General features: G+C 37.3%; 1 protein-coding gene across 1 annotated transcript in view; it reads right to left on the bottom strand.

The window, feature by feature from the left end:
- CRISPLD1 (cysteine rich secretory protein LCCL domain containing 1) overlaps positions 1-17,310 on the bottom strand; it is a 35,149-nt gene extending 17,839 nt beyond the window's left edge. The window contains exon 1 of the mRNA XM_058813354.1: positions 17,053-17,310. Coding sequence (XP_058669337.1) covers positions 17,053-17,310 — 258 coding nt within the window. The remainder of the gene's footprint in view (positions 1-17,052) is intronic.
- Positions 17,311-18,197: the final 887 nt, after the last annotated feature.

The following is an 18,197-nucleotide window of genomic DNA, read 5'->3' as shown; positions in this document are numbered from 1 at the left end:
ATAGCTGTAGAAATAGTTTCCAGATACCTGACTAATACCAACATTCAGTTTAGGAAACTAGAATGCCTTCAGTAAAGAAAAACATGTTGATAGAACCTGAAGTATTTCATCATATGTTCAGACTAAATTTCATTAAGTGAGACTATCCTATCTAAATAACATTAATTCAGTATTTCCAGACCCAAATTCCCATGCAGACACTGGAGATCGTGTCTACTAATTTTTGGCGCAGATAAAAGGCAGAAAACTCATCAACACAGCCAAAGATTGCACAAATATAACAGACAAATTCCGCATGCTAAAATTTATTTTTCTATGGATTTTGATATGCAGTTTTCAAATTATTAATCAGATAACACATCAAAAACAAGTATGTCCTTGGTTATGTAAGACTATAAATATGTAAAGACTTTATTCACTCAATTTAATCCTAGAATATGTGTTCTTGCTTCTCTTCTTCAGAAATCTGTCATGCATTGGATGGCATTTTGTCTGTTATTATTAATATTATCAGCAAGTAAACAATTTGCAGGGTATATTTTGACTCCCAAAATGCAACATTTATTTTGACAGAAATACTCAAATAGTATAGTAATGACAGAATAAATCTGTTAACCTACCTATGGATACAAAGACCACTGACTTTAGGAAACTGTACAAATTTTCCACTCACTCTCCTAGGCCACTATTTCTATGTGATAAACCACAATATTTAATCTCCAGAAATAAATATTCTAATCTTAAATCCTGAAGTGACAGCTTGTATAATTCTTTTCCCCTTCCCTTTAGTTGTCACACCACCACAAAATGTTCCTCTCCCTATTGTACCCATTGTAAAAACACATGATGATTATCACACTTCCTCCACACAAATACTTTGTTCTTATAGGCTGTAATAGGGTTGCTTCATCTTCCACCACAAAATCACAAGACCGTATTATTTTAAAATAAAAGCCACTACAATTTGTCTTTGCTGCATATATTGTATTACCACCTAAAAATCTTATAATATGTAGATTTAGTTCTTAGGATTAACGAGTCATAAAGTTAATATATTTCCTGAATAATTGCTATTAAGAATGGTTTTGCCAACTGGACTCTGAAATACAAATTTAGAATAAATTAGACTTATGATAGAACAAAAATTTCAGCACTTGCTCTGTTTTAGACCTTCCTACCTCACAGGCTAGCTACAATTTCTTATAGCTCTTACCACATCCAGAAAGACAGAAGATATTCTCTTGTAAAGCACGCCCCCACATTTTCCACTTTTAAAACATCAGTCACGGTTAAAGGAATTGTACTATTGTTCTATTTTTCTCACCACACAAGTTTAAAAATATTTTATGCAGCTATTTTACTGAAATAATTATACTTTTTTGTTAAGTTTAGGGCTAGGCAATCAATAGTAGTTGCCTGAATCAGCTCTTCAAGCCTGTAAAGCAATTACCTTTAACAAAATTTTCTTTAAAGAGTGATGAAAGCTATGCATGACAGAGCCATCCAGACCTCTGAAAGTACAGCTTTTCAATGAAAAACTGAAATTCATCGTTAATCCTCCTGACAGATGAACACCCACACTCCAAGTACGGCTGAAATTGGATATGGTCTTGAAAAAAAATTCCATCTTCTTTAACCGTTTCTCTGCCTTCATCCACAGTATAGGATATTGTCTTTACTCCCTTTACCTTACCTAGCCAGAGATAAGCACACTTCCCACTTTCTAGGCCTCATCATAACACACTTTACTTGAAGCAGCTTCATTTATAAATACCAAGACATAACATAATTTCCGTTTCATTTAATCACTTAAGTGTATTTCGAGATGTGATGGAGTAAATATCAAAAGTGATACATATTCAGATATAAAAAAAATCAGTCAAGTGCAAATTGCACTAAAGGGGGAAAGAACTCATTAAGTGCAATGTTCATTGTTCTATGGGTTCATTTCCTCATCAAAGCTTCTGCTTCCTGAAACAGAATAGAAGTTAACATAGAAGTTTCAACAGAAGTTAAAATTAAAAAAAAAAAAAAACAACCCACCTCTCTACTAATGAGTATAAATTTTATAAAACATTCTGGAAGAATGTCCAAATATCTCCGTTCCAAAGAATTTCCTAGAGATTAGTCACTTTCTTGATTACCAGAAACTTCAAAGAAAAAAATGTGAGTAAAGCATCGCTAATCTCCTACACCCAGTAGACAAAAAAGAGATACAAGTGCTAGAAGTCATAATTACTTGTGTCTCCAAAACCTACCATGACAGAAACCATAAAACACAAATCCAAACCAATGTAGAAATGAAAAGGCTTGCCAGTCTCCAGGATCACTATAATGATCTTAAATAAAAAGAGGGAAAGATATTCAAGGACTGTTTTCTCCAGGCTCAAGGATGAGGCATCCTGATGAGCAAGAAATCAGGCAAAGAGAGCAAGAGACCTGTGTGGGTGAATAAAGAGCTCCTGCCATTACTCAACCATAGCCAGGAAATACACAGGAGATGGCAGCAGGGTCAGGCCAGGGTTGTCAGAGGAAATCAAAATGAAAGAAGGAAGGCCAAGGCCCTTCAAGAATCTGGTCAAGGACAAGGACAGAACAAAGGACTTGTCAAATACATCAATAACAAAGGAAAACTAAGGATACTGTGGGCCTGTTACTAAATGGAGGGGGCCCCTGGCAGCAGGACACAGAGAAGGCAGTTACTGAACACGTTCTTTGCATTGGGTCTCAGTGACAAGACAAGCCCTCAGGAATCTCTGATCTAGGAGACCAGAGTAATGGAATGATAGCAGGAAGACTTTCCCTCTGTCAAGTAGGATTGGGTCAGAGAACACCTACCCAAACTTGAGATCAGCAAGTTTATGGGCCCTAACAGGATGCATCCAAAAGTGCTGAGAGACCTGGCAGACACAATAGTGAGGCTGCCCACAATCATGTTTGAAAGCTTGTGGAGATCAGAGTGATGCCTGAGGACTGAAAAAATGCAAATGTCACCCCAGTCTTCAAAAAGCACAAGAATGAGGACCCAGGAAATTACTACAGAGGTAGCCCCACCTCAATCTCTTGAAAGAAATGGAGCACCCCATTTTGGTGGCCATCTCTACCAATGTGAAGGACAAGGTGATCAGGAGTAGTAAACACAGATTCACAAAAGTTAAATCATGCTTGACCAACTTGATTTCCCTCTACCTGGCTGAATGAGGGGAGAGCAGTGGATATCATCTACCATGACTTCAGCAAGGCTCTTTACACTGTCTCACACAACATCTTCATGGGCAAACTCAAGAACTGCAGACTTGAGTCAACAGCGAGGTGAGTTGAGAGCTGGCTGAGCAGCAGATCTCAGGGTTGTGATCAGTGCCACAGGGTCTATTTGGAGGCCTGTCTCTAGTGGTGTACCCCAGGTTTTAATAATGGACCAAATATTGTTTAACTTTTTTATGAATTACTTGGATGAAGGGCCAGATGCCTCCTCAGTAGTTTCATTGATGATACAAAGCTGGGAGCAGCAAAAAAAAGCCCAGAGAGCTCTGCAGCCCTTCAGAATGATCCTGATAGGGTGAAGAGACAAGCAGAGAAGAACCATCTGAAATTCAGCAAAGGCAAATGCAGGGTCCTGCACCTGGGGACAAAAAACCCCAGGTATGAGGGTGCCAAGAGACTGAAGCCAGGCTCTTCTTGTTAGTGCCAGGCAATAGGACAAGAGGCAATGGCAGAAACGGAGGCATAGGAAGCTCCCCCCAAACATGAGCAAGAACTTTACTGTATGGGTGTCTGAGCATTGGAACAGATTGAGAACTGAGCTCAGTCCTCCTCACCGGAGATTTCAAGAATCATCTGGATGCTGTCCTTTGCCATGTGATCTAGAATAACCCTGCATGAGTAGGGAGGGTGGAACAGGTGACCCACAGTGGTCCCTTCCACCCTTACCAATTCTGTGATTCTATAAATGATATCCTAATCCCTGATGCAACCACTTGGAAAACTATCTTTAATTTATATCTGACTACTCCAGTAATGCAAAAATTACACACAAGTGCTAGTAACATGAATTTGTATGAAATTTCTGAAAAAAAAAATTAAAAACTTGTACAAGAAATCTATAATACTGCAATACTACATCACAGCTTACTCTAAGAAAATTAGCTTATAGGTATTTCTAAAGGCCAATTCTACAGTTACATGTAGGTGGAATTTGAAGAATTCTGAAGATTTTCCACTGAATTATCAACATGTTTCAGAGATGGGATCAAGAACAGAAAGGAGCCAGCCGCTTTACATTTTTGATACTACCTTGAATTTTGTTCTTCTCTTTCAGTAATTAAAATAAGAGATCCAAATTTCTTTCCTCAACTAATTATTCTAATTGAAGTTCTATGAAGAAACGCTCTGCATCTTAATTCTAAAGATAAAAGATTGTTTAAAGTATTTTCATACTAATCCTGTCAGATTAGTTCTAAATATAATGCATTTCATGCACAAAGTAGGCTAAATGAAACAAACAGGTAAAATAATCTCCCTAAGTATTTAAAATATACCTCTTTAATGGAATACAAATTTTATTCTTGTGCTTTTAATAGCATTCCCTTATTTCACTTGCATGAAGGCAAGCTTTGGGTTTCAAACAATAAAGCATCTCCATATACAAACAAAGATAAACACCTAAGTTTTCATGTTCATTCAGATCAAATAACACAACGAATAAGTTCAAATACAAAACCAATTAGTGATCTTTAAATTGCCAAGCTGCTTGGGATTTTAAAAGAAGCCAGAATAAATATGGAAGAATATGAAGAGTCACAGCAATCTATTTATTTTACATCCTACCAGAAGTAAGCATTTCTCAAATTTTAACCACAATGTCATTCGTGATATTAAAATCTGGCTACTGAAATAAATATAGAGCTGACCTCAATTAAGATATAAGCTTAATTCAAGAAGTTTTTCCACAATACTCAGAAACAGTCAGTATTTTACAGATTTAAACTAAGGATATTTTTAAAACAACTCTTTGAAAGAAATGGTAAAGTTGAAAAGAAATCTCTGCATAGCTATAGACAAAGACCCTTTTGTTTGCCAAAGGATGAATTAAACTTCAAACACTGTTACTTAAAAATATAGGAAATTTCTTTCCATAAAAAGGGAGACTATAATTTTTTGAAAAACAGGTGTGAACAGCACCTGATTTCTCATCCAGCAGTTCCCTCATCCATGCTCTGATGTCACCAGGTTTCAATGACTGCTCTATGAGAATTCCTTGGTAAATGCAGGGTACTGAAGGGAGCACAAGAAGATGGAAGTTCATCAAGGTAACTGATTCCCAGCACTTTGACTGGGAATCGTTTGATACTACATGCAAGGTAATTCAACTTGTTTATCAAGAAAAAGTATTGCTCACTTTGTCAGAAAATGACCACGAGATTTATCTTTTGGACAAGGTACCATCGTCAGGGCTGGCTTTCTACATTGAGATAGGCACACACTGAAAATATCACAAATTGCTCAGCAGTATGAACCTCCTTGAAACTATTCCTTTTGTTTTGTATAACACTGCTAGAGTGCACTTTGAAGTTGTTCATGGGTGTTCATTCCACACAGAGAGACAGAGCAGAAAAAAACAAACCCTGAAATGCAATTAGCATGAATGTCAGGTTCTCAGCATCAATTCTTTTGCTCTACAAATCTGCTTGAATGGCACCACAACAGTTGTCAACACAGGCATTTCTTTCATCAGTATCCTGTTAAAACTAGTTCACCATCAAAGACACACAGATATGGCACTATCAGTGTTTCACAAATGTTCTCAAACACTTCCCTGTCTGAAGCCAAAACCCAGCTGGGCAGGTTAAACTAAATTGTAGCAGCAGCTACTGCCTCCAGCTGCTGACTCCTCTTCTACCCCAGAAGACTGCACATTTTGCAGCAGGGATGTTGCAGAAAATATGGATCTTATGACTGCTTCTGGTTTACACCATATCACATTTAAATAAACCACAGTTTAGCTTTACATACTGGACTTCAAATTTTGGAATTTAACCTCTGTCAACACAGGATTTAGGTACAGTGTGGACTGAAACCAATGTCCTGCTTATTGGAGGAGCTGCTGTTTCAGTGAGACTACCACATCTTAAATTAAAATTCATCAACAGCCAAACAAATTACATGAGGTGGGATTTATGTATCCTGAATTTAAACAGCCTCAAAGCAGATACCTACATCTGAGCTAATTATCTAAATAACTTTTGCAGTTACATAGAAAAATAAGCATCTACAGAAGGAGATAATTTTAGTCACCCACTTTTAACTGAGATAAACTGTTTGTTGGACGTTCTCATTTTTCCCTACTAATTAAAGGGGACTGGCCCAAATGCAGACACCTACACCACAGACATCAAAAGCTTTGTGAGATGAATCCCACCATTTGTGTTGCATGAGTGTTAAATCAAAAATGTACATTCTCATCCAAGGCACACCAGCAGGAGTCCACCTATTACACCAAAAAGTATTGCAACTGCAAAGGCCAGTAGCTCAAAAAACATTTTCCAGCAAAAATAATTTTTTAAAAACCCTCAACAGCGGTAACATTTTAATTGGATATATTTTCACATATGTTGGAAGGCAGAAAAAATCATATGGACTGGGACTATACAGAAATTAAAGAAGAGCTAAAATTCAAGCTCAGTAAAGATGGAAAAGTAAGTACAGTGGGCACCACTGAAAGTAAACATTTACCATGGCATAGTACAAATACCTCATTGCTGTATACATTCTAAATATAGGGAAAGAGTGGTAAAGTAAATACCACAGTACAGTATGGGCATTTATTTACTTTTTAAAGGAATCTACTGTATTAAGACTAATGACACTGAGAAGGAAAAAAAAAAGTAAAGATGAAACATAGAATGAGAAATGCCATGAGCAAATATGCCAGAAATACAGTTGAAAACTAGAAATCACCTGCATGGCACCAACACAGAAAAATGGAAAGGTACACTTAAAAATTACTTCAAAAGACTGATCCTGACTGTAGTCTATCTAGCCTTTTCCACTGAGCCAAATGTATGTGTACTATCCACATTTTTATAATTTGAAATAGTAACAGTACTTTCAGAATAATATTGACTTTTATTTCCTTCTGGATTTTTATGGTTGTAAGAGTAGAGGATCTCCTTGGTATGCAACCTAAACCTCCTGCCCTGCTATGCTAGCTGATGTTTTATTGTCACCTAAAAAGAAATCTCTCTCTTTCCTGTAACTACCTTTATTTATTTATTTCCCTGATTAACCAAATTCAGCTGCTTCATTCCTTCAATCATCTCATAAATCACATATTCTGTCTTCATAATCAATCTTATTAATCTCTTTTATTCTCTCTACAATGGCTAAACCAGAAATGGACATTTCCATTTCAGACAAATTCTCATCAGTTTCACACATGGACAACTCCCTTTACAGATTGGTGCCACATATTATTTTTTAAGTCAGTGCAACTCCTGCATCTTTATGTTGCAGTTTTACCACAACATTTTATCCCTTGTACTTCACCAGTTTGATTTCTTCCTCGTTTCATACCTTGCTTAAGTTTCAGCATGTTCATCCCCAGCCATTACTTCTACTCCTCAAGTTCTGATTTTAATCATGTTCTTTAAAACAACCCCATCCTCTCCCCAGAATATATATCTATATATGTGTGTGTGTGTGTGTGTGTGTGTGTGTATAATATATATATATATATATATATATGTACACACACACTGCAGTTTTCAGGTGTACTCCTTGCTTACACATGTCGTAAGTGTTCAACCAAAACAGAAGAGGCTCCAACACCTTCAATCTTCTGCCTGTTTAAAAGGAGATTCTGTCAATTTTCTCTCCCAAAAACATCAGGGTCGAGAGTGTCAAGAACTTTCCAGAGTCAAAATATGGCACCTACTACTTCCCTAACTACTGGGTGATTAAAAGAGTAAAAATGGATTGGTTTGACATGATCTCTTCTTGATGAACAGGCATTGGCAGTTTTCATCAGCTTGTCTTTGAGTCATGCTTCAGTGAGACAATTTCATCAGTACAAAAATACTGAAGGAAGTCCATGAAAACTAATCATAATTAATTAGCACATCTGAAAAGCAAATAATTTTCACTCAACTGAGATGCTTACCTCCAGTCATTTGAGTCAGAAAAAAAATGTGGTCTCCCCACAGCCCGAGGTCCCTTATGCAGTAGTGACCACAAAAACTCAGGCAAAAAAAAACAGGCAAGATTTCTCTTGAAAGTAAAAACACCACTAACTAGTACTGGTATATTCTTTTAGCACAAAGAAAGAATAGCTAAAACTACCAAACTTTCCTCTACCAAGAAAGTTAAGACAGGCATTTTCTGCTGGAAAACTACTACCTGGCTAGAAGTGAAATGTAAGGAACTTACATGCTACCATGTGGCAGCCTGGAGTTTATAGAGCTTTAAACTGGGCAGAGATCCCTGAATAGACCTTGAGGTTTCAGCCACTCTTTTGGAAAAGAGTAAAAAGCAGGAAAACTGCGGCTTTTGCCTGGAAACGGGAAAGTGGTATATGGCCAAAAATATTGTTCCCAAACACTGAAAAAATTGCACCAATATTTAGAAGTATCTCCTTATTAGAGCTTCAAGTGTTTGAGCTCCTTGTGTTGAAGAAGTAAAACCAGGAATAGGAACCAGCAGACATGACTAATCACGTTTAAGTCTCTGTGTACTCTAAGCATGTTAAGAAAACCGTGCTGGAATATTCAGCTTTCCAAGGTGTTCTGAAACAGTGCATTTTCTTTGCTGCTTTTTAAAAGGAGTGCATTGAGACTGTCTATTAGGACATGACTAAAAAATCATTCAAGTTCTATATTCTAACAGGAATAGAAGAGAAGCAACAGCATGAAAGCTGATCTTGATTTCTCTAGTTTGTCCATTGTCAAATTATGAATTGCACACATTCGTTACAAATACTATTCATGAATATGTATAGCTAATCACAAACTGACCAGAGCACAGGTCCTTACCTCAAATCATAGTAGTGATTACCAGGTTAAACTCACTGTAACTGATTGCTTTCATGCAGCAGTTTTAGACATGTTACAGAATTTCCTGGACTTTGAACAGGAATTAGCTGTGGTATCTCAAATATGTGTCAAACTAAATGCTTTTAAAAGATGACCACTGTGTTTTGACATAAGTGAATTGAACTTACTGCCAGAAAGCATTCATTGATCATTTGTGACCTGGCATTACTCTCAGAAATAGTTTCAAATAAAATCTCAAAAAAACATTGGAAAATATATTAAAGGAATCCCTGACCACTTGAAGATCCAACAGGGAATTCAGGACAAATCTACTGTGATATGTATCAGGCAGCCAAATTCGGGAGTTAACAGCCTCATTTGAAGAAACTGTTATCTTCTTTCATAATAAAGTGAAATTTGTCCATCTTCATATTACTAGAGGATAGTCTTTTGCTTTGAATCACACTTTTTTAATGATACTGACTCACGCCAAATCTGAGGCTGATTATATTTACATCGAACAGGATAACTTCATATCTAGTATTTCAATAAAATAATGTTAGGAAATAAGTAGGTTTTTTTCTCAATTAAAAAGAAAAAAATTAGTTGAGGAAGATTCCACGGCAAATATGAAAATGGCAGGCAACAGGGAGCTACTTTCATAGATTTCATTGATTCTTTCTGTTTTATGTTCATATGTTATACTTCAGCTTAGATTCTGCTACTGCTGATTAATATTTAATGATCTTCTTTAATTTGGGCATAAAAAACTTCTCAAAAGCAAAAGTAAAAGATGAACAGTGTCTGTCCTGTGTTGCTAATTATTTTATTTTGGGAGAGCTCCCTTCAACTTTGAGACAGTGAGCCTTTTTGCTACTTTCCACTTTCAGTTTCTTTACTTGGAGTTGCTTAGTTGTTGTTGGCATTACATCAATAGAAGTCATACCACTTTTTTTCCTTGGCCACTTCACATTGCACAATCCTTTGCTAAAACTGCCAGGGAGAATAAGAGGATAAGTCAACGTCACTGTGCTCTTTGATGCAGAGTCAGTAGCCTTTGAGCACAGGCAAAGGAGCTGAAGCACTTCCACCAATCTTTGAAGTGAAGCAGAAAAGTGGAAAACCAGAGGGAAAGAGGGCAGGTTTCCTCTGAATAGAGCTGCTCTGTTCTTGGCACCCAAAGTGCTTTTCAGCCACTTAGGCAATTCCACAAACCAAAGCCCTTTGCTCAGAAGGAACAGGAATTGTTTTTAATCAAGCATCCCTAAAGAGTTTCGGCAAGATGGGTAAGATACACTAAACAGAGACATCAAAATGTTTTGTCAGAAAGGTCTAGGAAATTTAAAAGGGCACTTCAGAACAGAAAAATTCACCAAAACATGTGTATGCATTACAAGGCCTTCCTTTATGTTTTCTAATGCTGTTTCAATTCTCCTAGGGATACTACAAGAATAAAAAAAAAAATCTAATCTAGGAACATGCAGAGACACATAGAGAGGAGCTGCTACTCCCTGATTAAACTGATCATAGAACCTAAATGCATCGCAAAAATAGCAAGAAAATTTATTTTGATCCCTATTCAGTCCCTATGATACCATGAATAATCTTTTACTATTATGCAAGAGCTCTATGCACTAGTGGGTTCATATTTATCCAAAGTCCAATGGTTTCTATTTAACTATAACAGAAGATTGCCTACAGGAAAATTTTAAAAAAATCTAAATAAGAAAAATTTCTTAATTTTTTTTTCTTCTGAAGTCTTCCTGAAGCTACTGAAAGGGAGGCAAGTCTTCAAGCCTCCCAAAATATAAAGCCCTTCATAGAAGTCATGAATTAGTCATGGTTTTGAAAGGAATTATATGGTATTAGCACTTTCAACACATCACTACCAAGATTTTCAAACTAAGACTTACAGAAATATTGTACCAAACATTATACCAAACTAAGAAAAAATATATCTTTTTTTCTTCCTCTGTGAACAAAATATGGGTCCAACACTGCTGCCAGATACACATCCAGAATTTTCCTGAAGAACCACACAGCTATATGGTACAGCTATACACAAAATATGTACAGCTATACACAGCTATAAACAAAATATGTACAACTACACACAAATAAATATTCTAATCTGAACTGTTTGAAATGCACCTCTAGAACTTTGTACCTTCCTCACAAGTCTTCCAAAGTAAAACTTTATAGAAGCAAGTTATGGGCTTTGCAATGACATCCCTGGTATTTTTTGGCAGGATCTGGCCAAAAGACTAGAGATAACTAAATAAGCGAAGACTTCCTTGCCCTAGAAGACACTGGTGTCTCCAATTACAGTAATTACAAAATGCAGTGCATGGCTTGGGGCCAAGAAATACCAGGTTGAAATGCTCAGCTATCTATCAAGTTGAAACCTGAATACTCTTAAGTATAGCAAAGGCACATGTATGGAATGGGGATCTCACATTAATCATTTCACTTCTTTCTTTGGGAAAATATGTATGAAATCAAGGAATGAATACTAAAAGAATGATTTAAATATAAATTCCTTAACCAAAATGACTTTTGTGAATATTATTCTTGGTGATTTATTTTATTTTGCAAACTACAACTGTTTGGAATATAGAGGAATTAACAACTTCCACTATCCAAATAATAATGACTATTTTCATAGTCTTGACTGCAATAACCATGAAGGAAATTGGTTTTCATTAATATATTCAGGTTTACTAAGGTGCAATGTTTTCAATGAAATTATAGTGAAAAAATAGTTTTTCCAATTTCAGTACATGATACTCAACCAATGCTTCAAAAAAAAAGATTAGGAGTTCAGGAAGTTTTTCGCCTTTTTATTAAGGCTTTACAAACTAGTAAGAATTTATTAATATGCAGCAAACCCTTTCTAGCTGAATAAGAGAACTACTTCACATGAATCCACAACAAACCATATGCTCTATGCTCTGCTCAGGTGCCTTAGAAGGGGAGCAGGGAAACCTCATTCCTCTCTCCTCTCTTTCCAGCGCTGTTAAATTCATGTGCACAGCAAAGAGAAAATGTTCCTTACACCTTTCTTTAAAAGGAAGCAATCCAAATAAAAAAATATACAACATGCATTTGCCATGCATTTTCATAACACACTGTTCATCATAACGTCAAATAAAGATTTTTCTTTTTCTATTTAAGTCATAATGTCAACAACCCAAAAACTCTCTCAACTTTGAAGGAGAAGGTCTAGGAAAGAATGATCTAACATGCAGTCATAAGGTCACATAAGGCCACTGCAGAAGAGTTTAATGCATTTTTGCAATACTGCTCCCTACAGAGGAGCTTATGCACATTCCCACACCAGAATTCTTCCATACAGGAAAAGAGATAGAAGGTGAGTTGGAGGATCCAAATCAGCCTTAAGAAACAATAGCCAAAACTGAAAACACTGACAGCATCAAATTGCCAGGACTAAACAATATCCTTCAAGAACCTGGAAGAACTTGCTCATTACACTTCTGATTACTGTGCAGTACACTATCTCTGCTGTTAGCTCATTAACAAAAACCAGCACATGGTTGATAATATTTTAAGAAGCTTCTAGAAGATCCTGAGAAACCACAGACTAAAAACTGACTTCCACTGGAATGATTTTATAGGGCAAGTTAAAAAAATACGAAATACACAGATAATTACTCCCACATATATTACATCTTGAAGGTGTCAACATGCAAGTGCAGTGAAATTTTCCACAGAGTTCCTAAGTTACTTAAAAATAACAAACAAACAAAATTAAGCTATCATAGGAAAAGGAAGAAGTGATAAATGACAGAGAAGGGATTTAAGAATACAAAATAATTTTCAGATTCCCTGCAAGATGTGTCCATGGTCTCTGCAGCACACCGTCTCCACAAAAGCCCAAGAAAAGAGAATGCAATATAGTGTTCACTATTTAAGACAGGTAAAAACAGGATAGGAAAAATGAAAGATAAAGACAGGAGACTCATTAATGCTAAGTGACTGGACAACAAAATGATTTCTAGCATTCAGTGTGAATGAATACAAAGTAATAAGGACATTGCTGGAGAAAACAGCCAACTATATATACACAGTGGTGTAGTAAATGACCTCTTAGCACATTAGAAAGATCTTGAAGTAATTGTCAATAGCTCTATGAAACATGTCAGGTGTAGGACATTAACTGAAAAAGTAAAAGAATGTTAGAAATTGTTAGGAAGTGAAGAAAATAAATACAGTATAACAATTTGCAGTATGCCATAACTATCCACAGTTTGGTTTGTCCCTTTTGCATTAAAAGGAAAACAGGACAACCATTGCAAAATGGGACAGCTTTTCACATAGAACAGTTTTCAAGTAAAGGAATTAGGATTCTTCAGCTGAAAGCCTTGTAATCACTGAGGAAATTACTATTTCTCACAATAAAGAAAAATAAGGCATCAAATAGAAGTTTAAAGGAAAACAAATGTACTTTTTCACCCACTACATAATTAAATTTATAGAGCTCTGAAAATTGATGCCATGGATTCAAAAAATACAAGTGGAATCATAAGCTTTCAGATTAATAAAGAAAATTCCATGTGAGACTATTCCATCTGATGCAAAAAGTGCAACAGCAGATTGAGGAAGTCCCTTAGCTGCTGTCTGCTGGAAGCTGGGGTGCTTCATTGCAGAAGTTTCTTTTTTCACATGCTTTATTCTTATCCTTTTATCTTAGGAATCCATTACTGCTCACCACCAGAGCCACAGTACTTGGGAAGATGAACTTTTCATCCAGTAAGTTCAGCCAGACAACCATGAGAACACTTGGTTCATTAGACCTAGCTGCTGTGAATCTTCTTGCACTGTAACTTTAGGTCTCTGAACTATGACAGCCCAATAATGTTTGCTTTTTCAAAGCATATGGGAAGAGTGTACAGCTCAGTAATGCAACTTTTTCATTTTCCTTGGGGTTTTTTTGAGGGTTTTTTTTTTTTTTTGGCTTTGTTTGGTTGGGGTTTTTAGGTTTTTTTTTCTTTTTTTTTCTTTTTTGTTTTGTTTTGTTTTTAATAGAACCAAGATCTTATGCTGCAGGCCTTATCTCAAAGGTAAGGCTGGACTTTGTGAGTAATAAAACCAATACCTCCTACCCAATGTGGTTCTCAATCCCACCCATTCCTCAGTTATGCATTCCAATGTTCTTTTATCAGCACTGGTACTCATCTGATTCTGCCACACAGGGAGATAGTGTCATGACTCAGAGTGGAAAAAAAACCCTTAAAATTACACGTTTTAAAATTAAAACTGATTCTTTAAGTACTTGGATCAGTCTCATCATCAACTCAGGTGCATTCCAGAGGCAGGAGCAGGACAGAGGCACTTCAGCCAGAGCTGCCTTTTAGTCTGGAACATCTCAGGTAACCTGACAGTGCAGTGGGAGCATGCAGCCCCCACATACTTCTCCCAGCTCCAAGCACTCTTGGGTATCTTAAATTTCTCAACTACACCACAGATTTATTGAGATAGAGGTTTATCAGGGAGGCACCTGGACCTTGCTCATCTCCATTCAGGTTCAGTGAGACATAAAACTTCACTCCCTCAAGCAGAACTAGCTCTATTCACAAGGAAAGGCTTTACTAATACAAAGGGCAGTTTACAGGGACATGAGTGTGCCAATAGCAGGAGACATGTTTGCCAGCATGTCTGTATTAATAAACCACACCAAAAGTAGACAGTGGAATTTCAGCTGCACTCATTTATCTTGCTGAACATCAGGTAAGCATTTAAATGGATGGTTTCCCTCTTCTGGAGCACTATTATCTTTGTTAAGACATTGAAAGGAAAATCTCCAGGAGTACCATAAAAATATATGTGCAAACAATCAGCAGTCCTGTCCTTTCCTCATTCTGCTCAAGCAGCACGTGGTTCCCACTGTCTTCTGAACCCTCCTGTCCCCATTCCCAGTATCAACTCTCCCCTGCTTCCTCCAGATACAATCTTCCTCCCCACTTACTAACAGGTTTAGACTTTTCAAATGGCCTCCCTTAACAAATGTCTGTGCTCTTAAACTAGTTTCATAAACTTCTGATCCAAATCACAGTCACAGGTCTTAGATTAACCGTATCCATTCCTCAAATGCTCTTTCTCTCCATCACAACAATTCCTCAACACCTGCTTGACCACTCAGGCTCTCTCCACACCCTTCTCATACCCTCCACAGGTATCTATCCCTCTGACCACAGACTTTAAACAGACCCTTTCACAGGTCACAAACCTTTGCCTATCCTAATCCCTCATTTCCTAGGACATTATGCCAAAATCGAATCCCACTCTCTTCAAAGCTGCTGCCCTGTTCTGAGTAACATCCTTGATGTTAAAACTGGGTAATTGCTTTTCCATGCTACTTGTACTCTCTGGCTCAGACACCATTGGAGAGCACAGAAAAAACAACAAAACCAAAAAAACTTGTTCCAGATGTAGACCCAACACAGAGTTTAAGCCCAAGTGTGTGCAGTGCTGGAGGAATCTTTGAATAAAGCTGTCAAAAACCTTACTTCTGTGAGTATATCCAAATTCTCCTTTCCAAGATATATAAGACAGGCAAATGTAGTATGGCATTAGGAATGGAAAAAGCCACATAACTACAAATACCTACGCTTTCAGAGAATCTCAAGAAAAAGGCTTGCAGTATTTTAACAAGGGAAAGCAACAGTCTTCCCAATTCTTCTTTTACAAAAAAAAACTTAATTGCTTGTTTTTGAGCTTTCCAGAAAAAAGTTGGCCTGAATGACTGGGAGCAAAATGTTAACCTCTATTATAGCAAGGTCTCGAAAAGTTGCAACAGAAAACAAAGTTTACGAATTTGTGCAGACAATTGTAACTGAATGGGTTAAAGGGGTTTCAGGTATTATCATCCCTTTGTTTGGAGATGATATGTGGCAATATATCCTGTGATTTCATTCCTGACGGCTGTTAGTCTAATACAATAACACTCTAATAGGTAAACTTAAGTTAAACTGCCTTGAATGGGGGATGGACTAGAGAACCTTTAAAGGTCTCCTCCAACCCAAACCATCCTATGATTGCACTGATGGTTTAAGCAAGTATGGCTTCTCCAGGACTCATATATACTCAGTTCAAACAGATCTCCAACCTGAAAGTCACCACTCCAGTCTAGGAAAGATATTTTTATCTGGAAACGTGCTAATATAAACCTCTGTCATGGAAAGTGACAAGAAATCTGTAAAATATTTCAAATAAACAACTCAACCTATACCAATGCTCTTTCTCTTGTGCATGAACAGATAAGTCAACAATATATCATGTGGACACAGGAAAAAGGTGCAGAAAAAAGAAAACTTGCCCATTATTGTTAAAGCTCTAGACTTCTTAAAAACTTTAATGACCTGATTTCATCTACTTAGCAAGGAGAGATAGAATTAGCCTTGAACTATGGCATAAAAACAAAGTTCAGAAACATGGAACTTACTGCCACTAATAATAGGCCAAATATAGAGGCTTCTTAAGGAAAAAAAATAAACAGAAATTACATTATTAACTTGAACACAGAAATATACAGCCCTCCAGTAACATGTGCCAACTTAAATAGAAGACTTTCTTGTTGTAAGATCCTCATTTTGTTCAGAAATGCCATCCAACCTAGAAGCATGGGAAAGAATACATGCATGCTACCTTGAAACTTCATTGCTCAGTACTCTTCTCAGATGCTAAAGTTTAGGCCATAATTACAATCAACTTTATTGAGTACTGCAATTTTGGAAATTGGCCCCTAACACTGAGGAACTGCCACTTAAATTTAGCAGAGCTATGAGAGATTAAACACATTAATATAAGTAGAGCATGACACTTGATGCACAAACAGGCATTTTTATCTCACAGTTCATACCTGTACAAAGAAAAAAAGACAAACAAGTGACAAGTACTTTAAAGGAGAAAACAAGCAAGCTAAGACTGAAAGTATGCTGTTTTATAAAGTGATAGCAACTATTCTAAGAACATTTTTTTCTGCATGTCACTATCCGTTTTTCCTTACCATATATTCCATATTGGAAGCTGGTGGATACACCTGACCCCGTAATTTATTATGAAGATCCAAGATACTTTGCATATCACTGTCTGTGATAGCCCTTTTCCCTCTCTGCTTGGCGATCCACCACTCACCATCTTCATCCATGTACTTTTCCAAAAGTTCCTCTAAGAGCGTGGCATTGGGAAGAACCATTGCAGAAACTGCTTGAGCTATGAATAGCAAGGTAGTTACTCTGAGCCATTCCTGTACTACATACTTCATGATGAATGATCTCAAAATGCTCAGGAGTTAGCTCCAAGACAAAGTCTTTCTTCCAGGTTTGCTGGCTGTAAATGCATAAGAGAGAATTTTTAATTTGTAGACTGAAGGACCAGCCTGTATGGATTTATTAAGCAAAAAAATCTTTAGTTCATACAGATTTTGTAACTGTTGTTCTAGGGGGAGAGAGCAGGATGCTGCATTTTTTACTCTAAAAGTGCACACTGTTGATTTGGGAAGATAGCTTATCTTCAGCCTTATGAACTTCTGTTTGTTCAAGTGGTTTTATATATTACATTGACATGCACATTTCAGTGCTTGCATGCAAAAAGCATGCTTTTCATATCTGCTTAAAAGGAGCCAGACATCAACGAAGATTAGACAGTTGATAAGGTCTTCCACTATTGGAACTTAACAAAAGAAGGTTAAAGGCTTGCAGTCATTGCCAAAGTGTAAACTGAAATCCACAATTAACTTGATACAAAGTATCCCCTCTTAGCGCATTTCAAACTGTGACCTTGATTAAAGCTTTTGTTTTACGATTTCCAAAACCCTAATTAAATTAAAGGTATTCAACTCGGACACGAAAACGGGGGAGACGGCGTTTTTCTAGTCACCAAGCAAAGGAAAGCACTGAAAACTCGCAGAAAAAGTAGCGCCACTTGCAAGAATGCGACATTCTAACAACGCCTACTACGCGACTGAGCGCTGTAGGCAGCAAAGCCGAGGTCGCTCCTTCTCCCCGGGCGAGCCCGCGCGAATCCCGCCCCGGCGGACCCGGCGGCCGGGAGGGAAGCACAAAGGGCAGAGCCGAGCGCTCCCCAGCGCGCCGCCCGCGCCCGGCCCCGCTCTCGGCGGAGCAGCCGACCCGCCCGGAGCGCCCCCGGCCG

The sequence above is a fragment of the Ammospiza caudacuta genome, chromosome 1, assembly GCF_027887145.1.
Source record: "Ammospiza caudacuta isolate bAmmCau1 chromosome 1, bAmmCau1.pri, whole genome shotgun sequence".
NCBI lineage: Eukaryota > Metazoa > Chordata > Aves > Passeriformes > Passerellidae > Ammospiza > Ammospiza caudacuta.
Note: the sequence above shows the minus strand (reverse complement) of the source record. Positions and strands in the feature narration are given on the sequence as shown.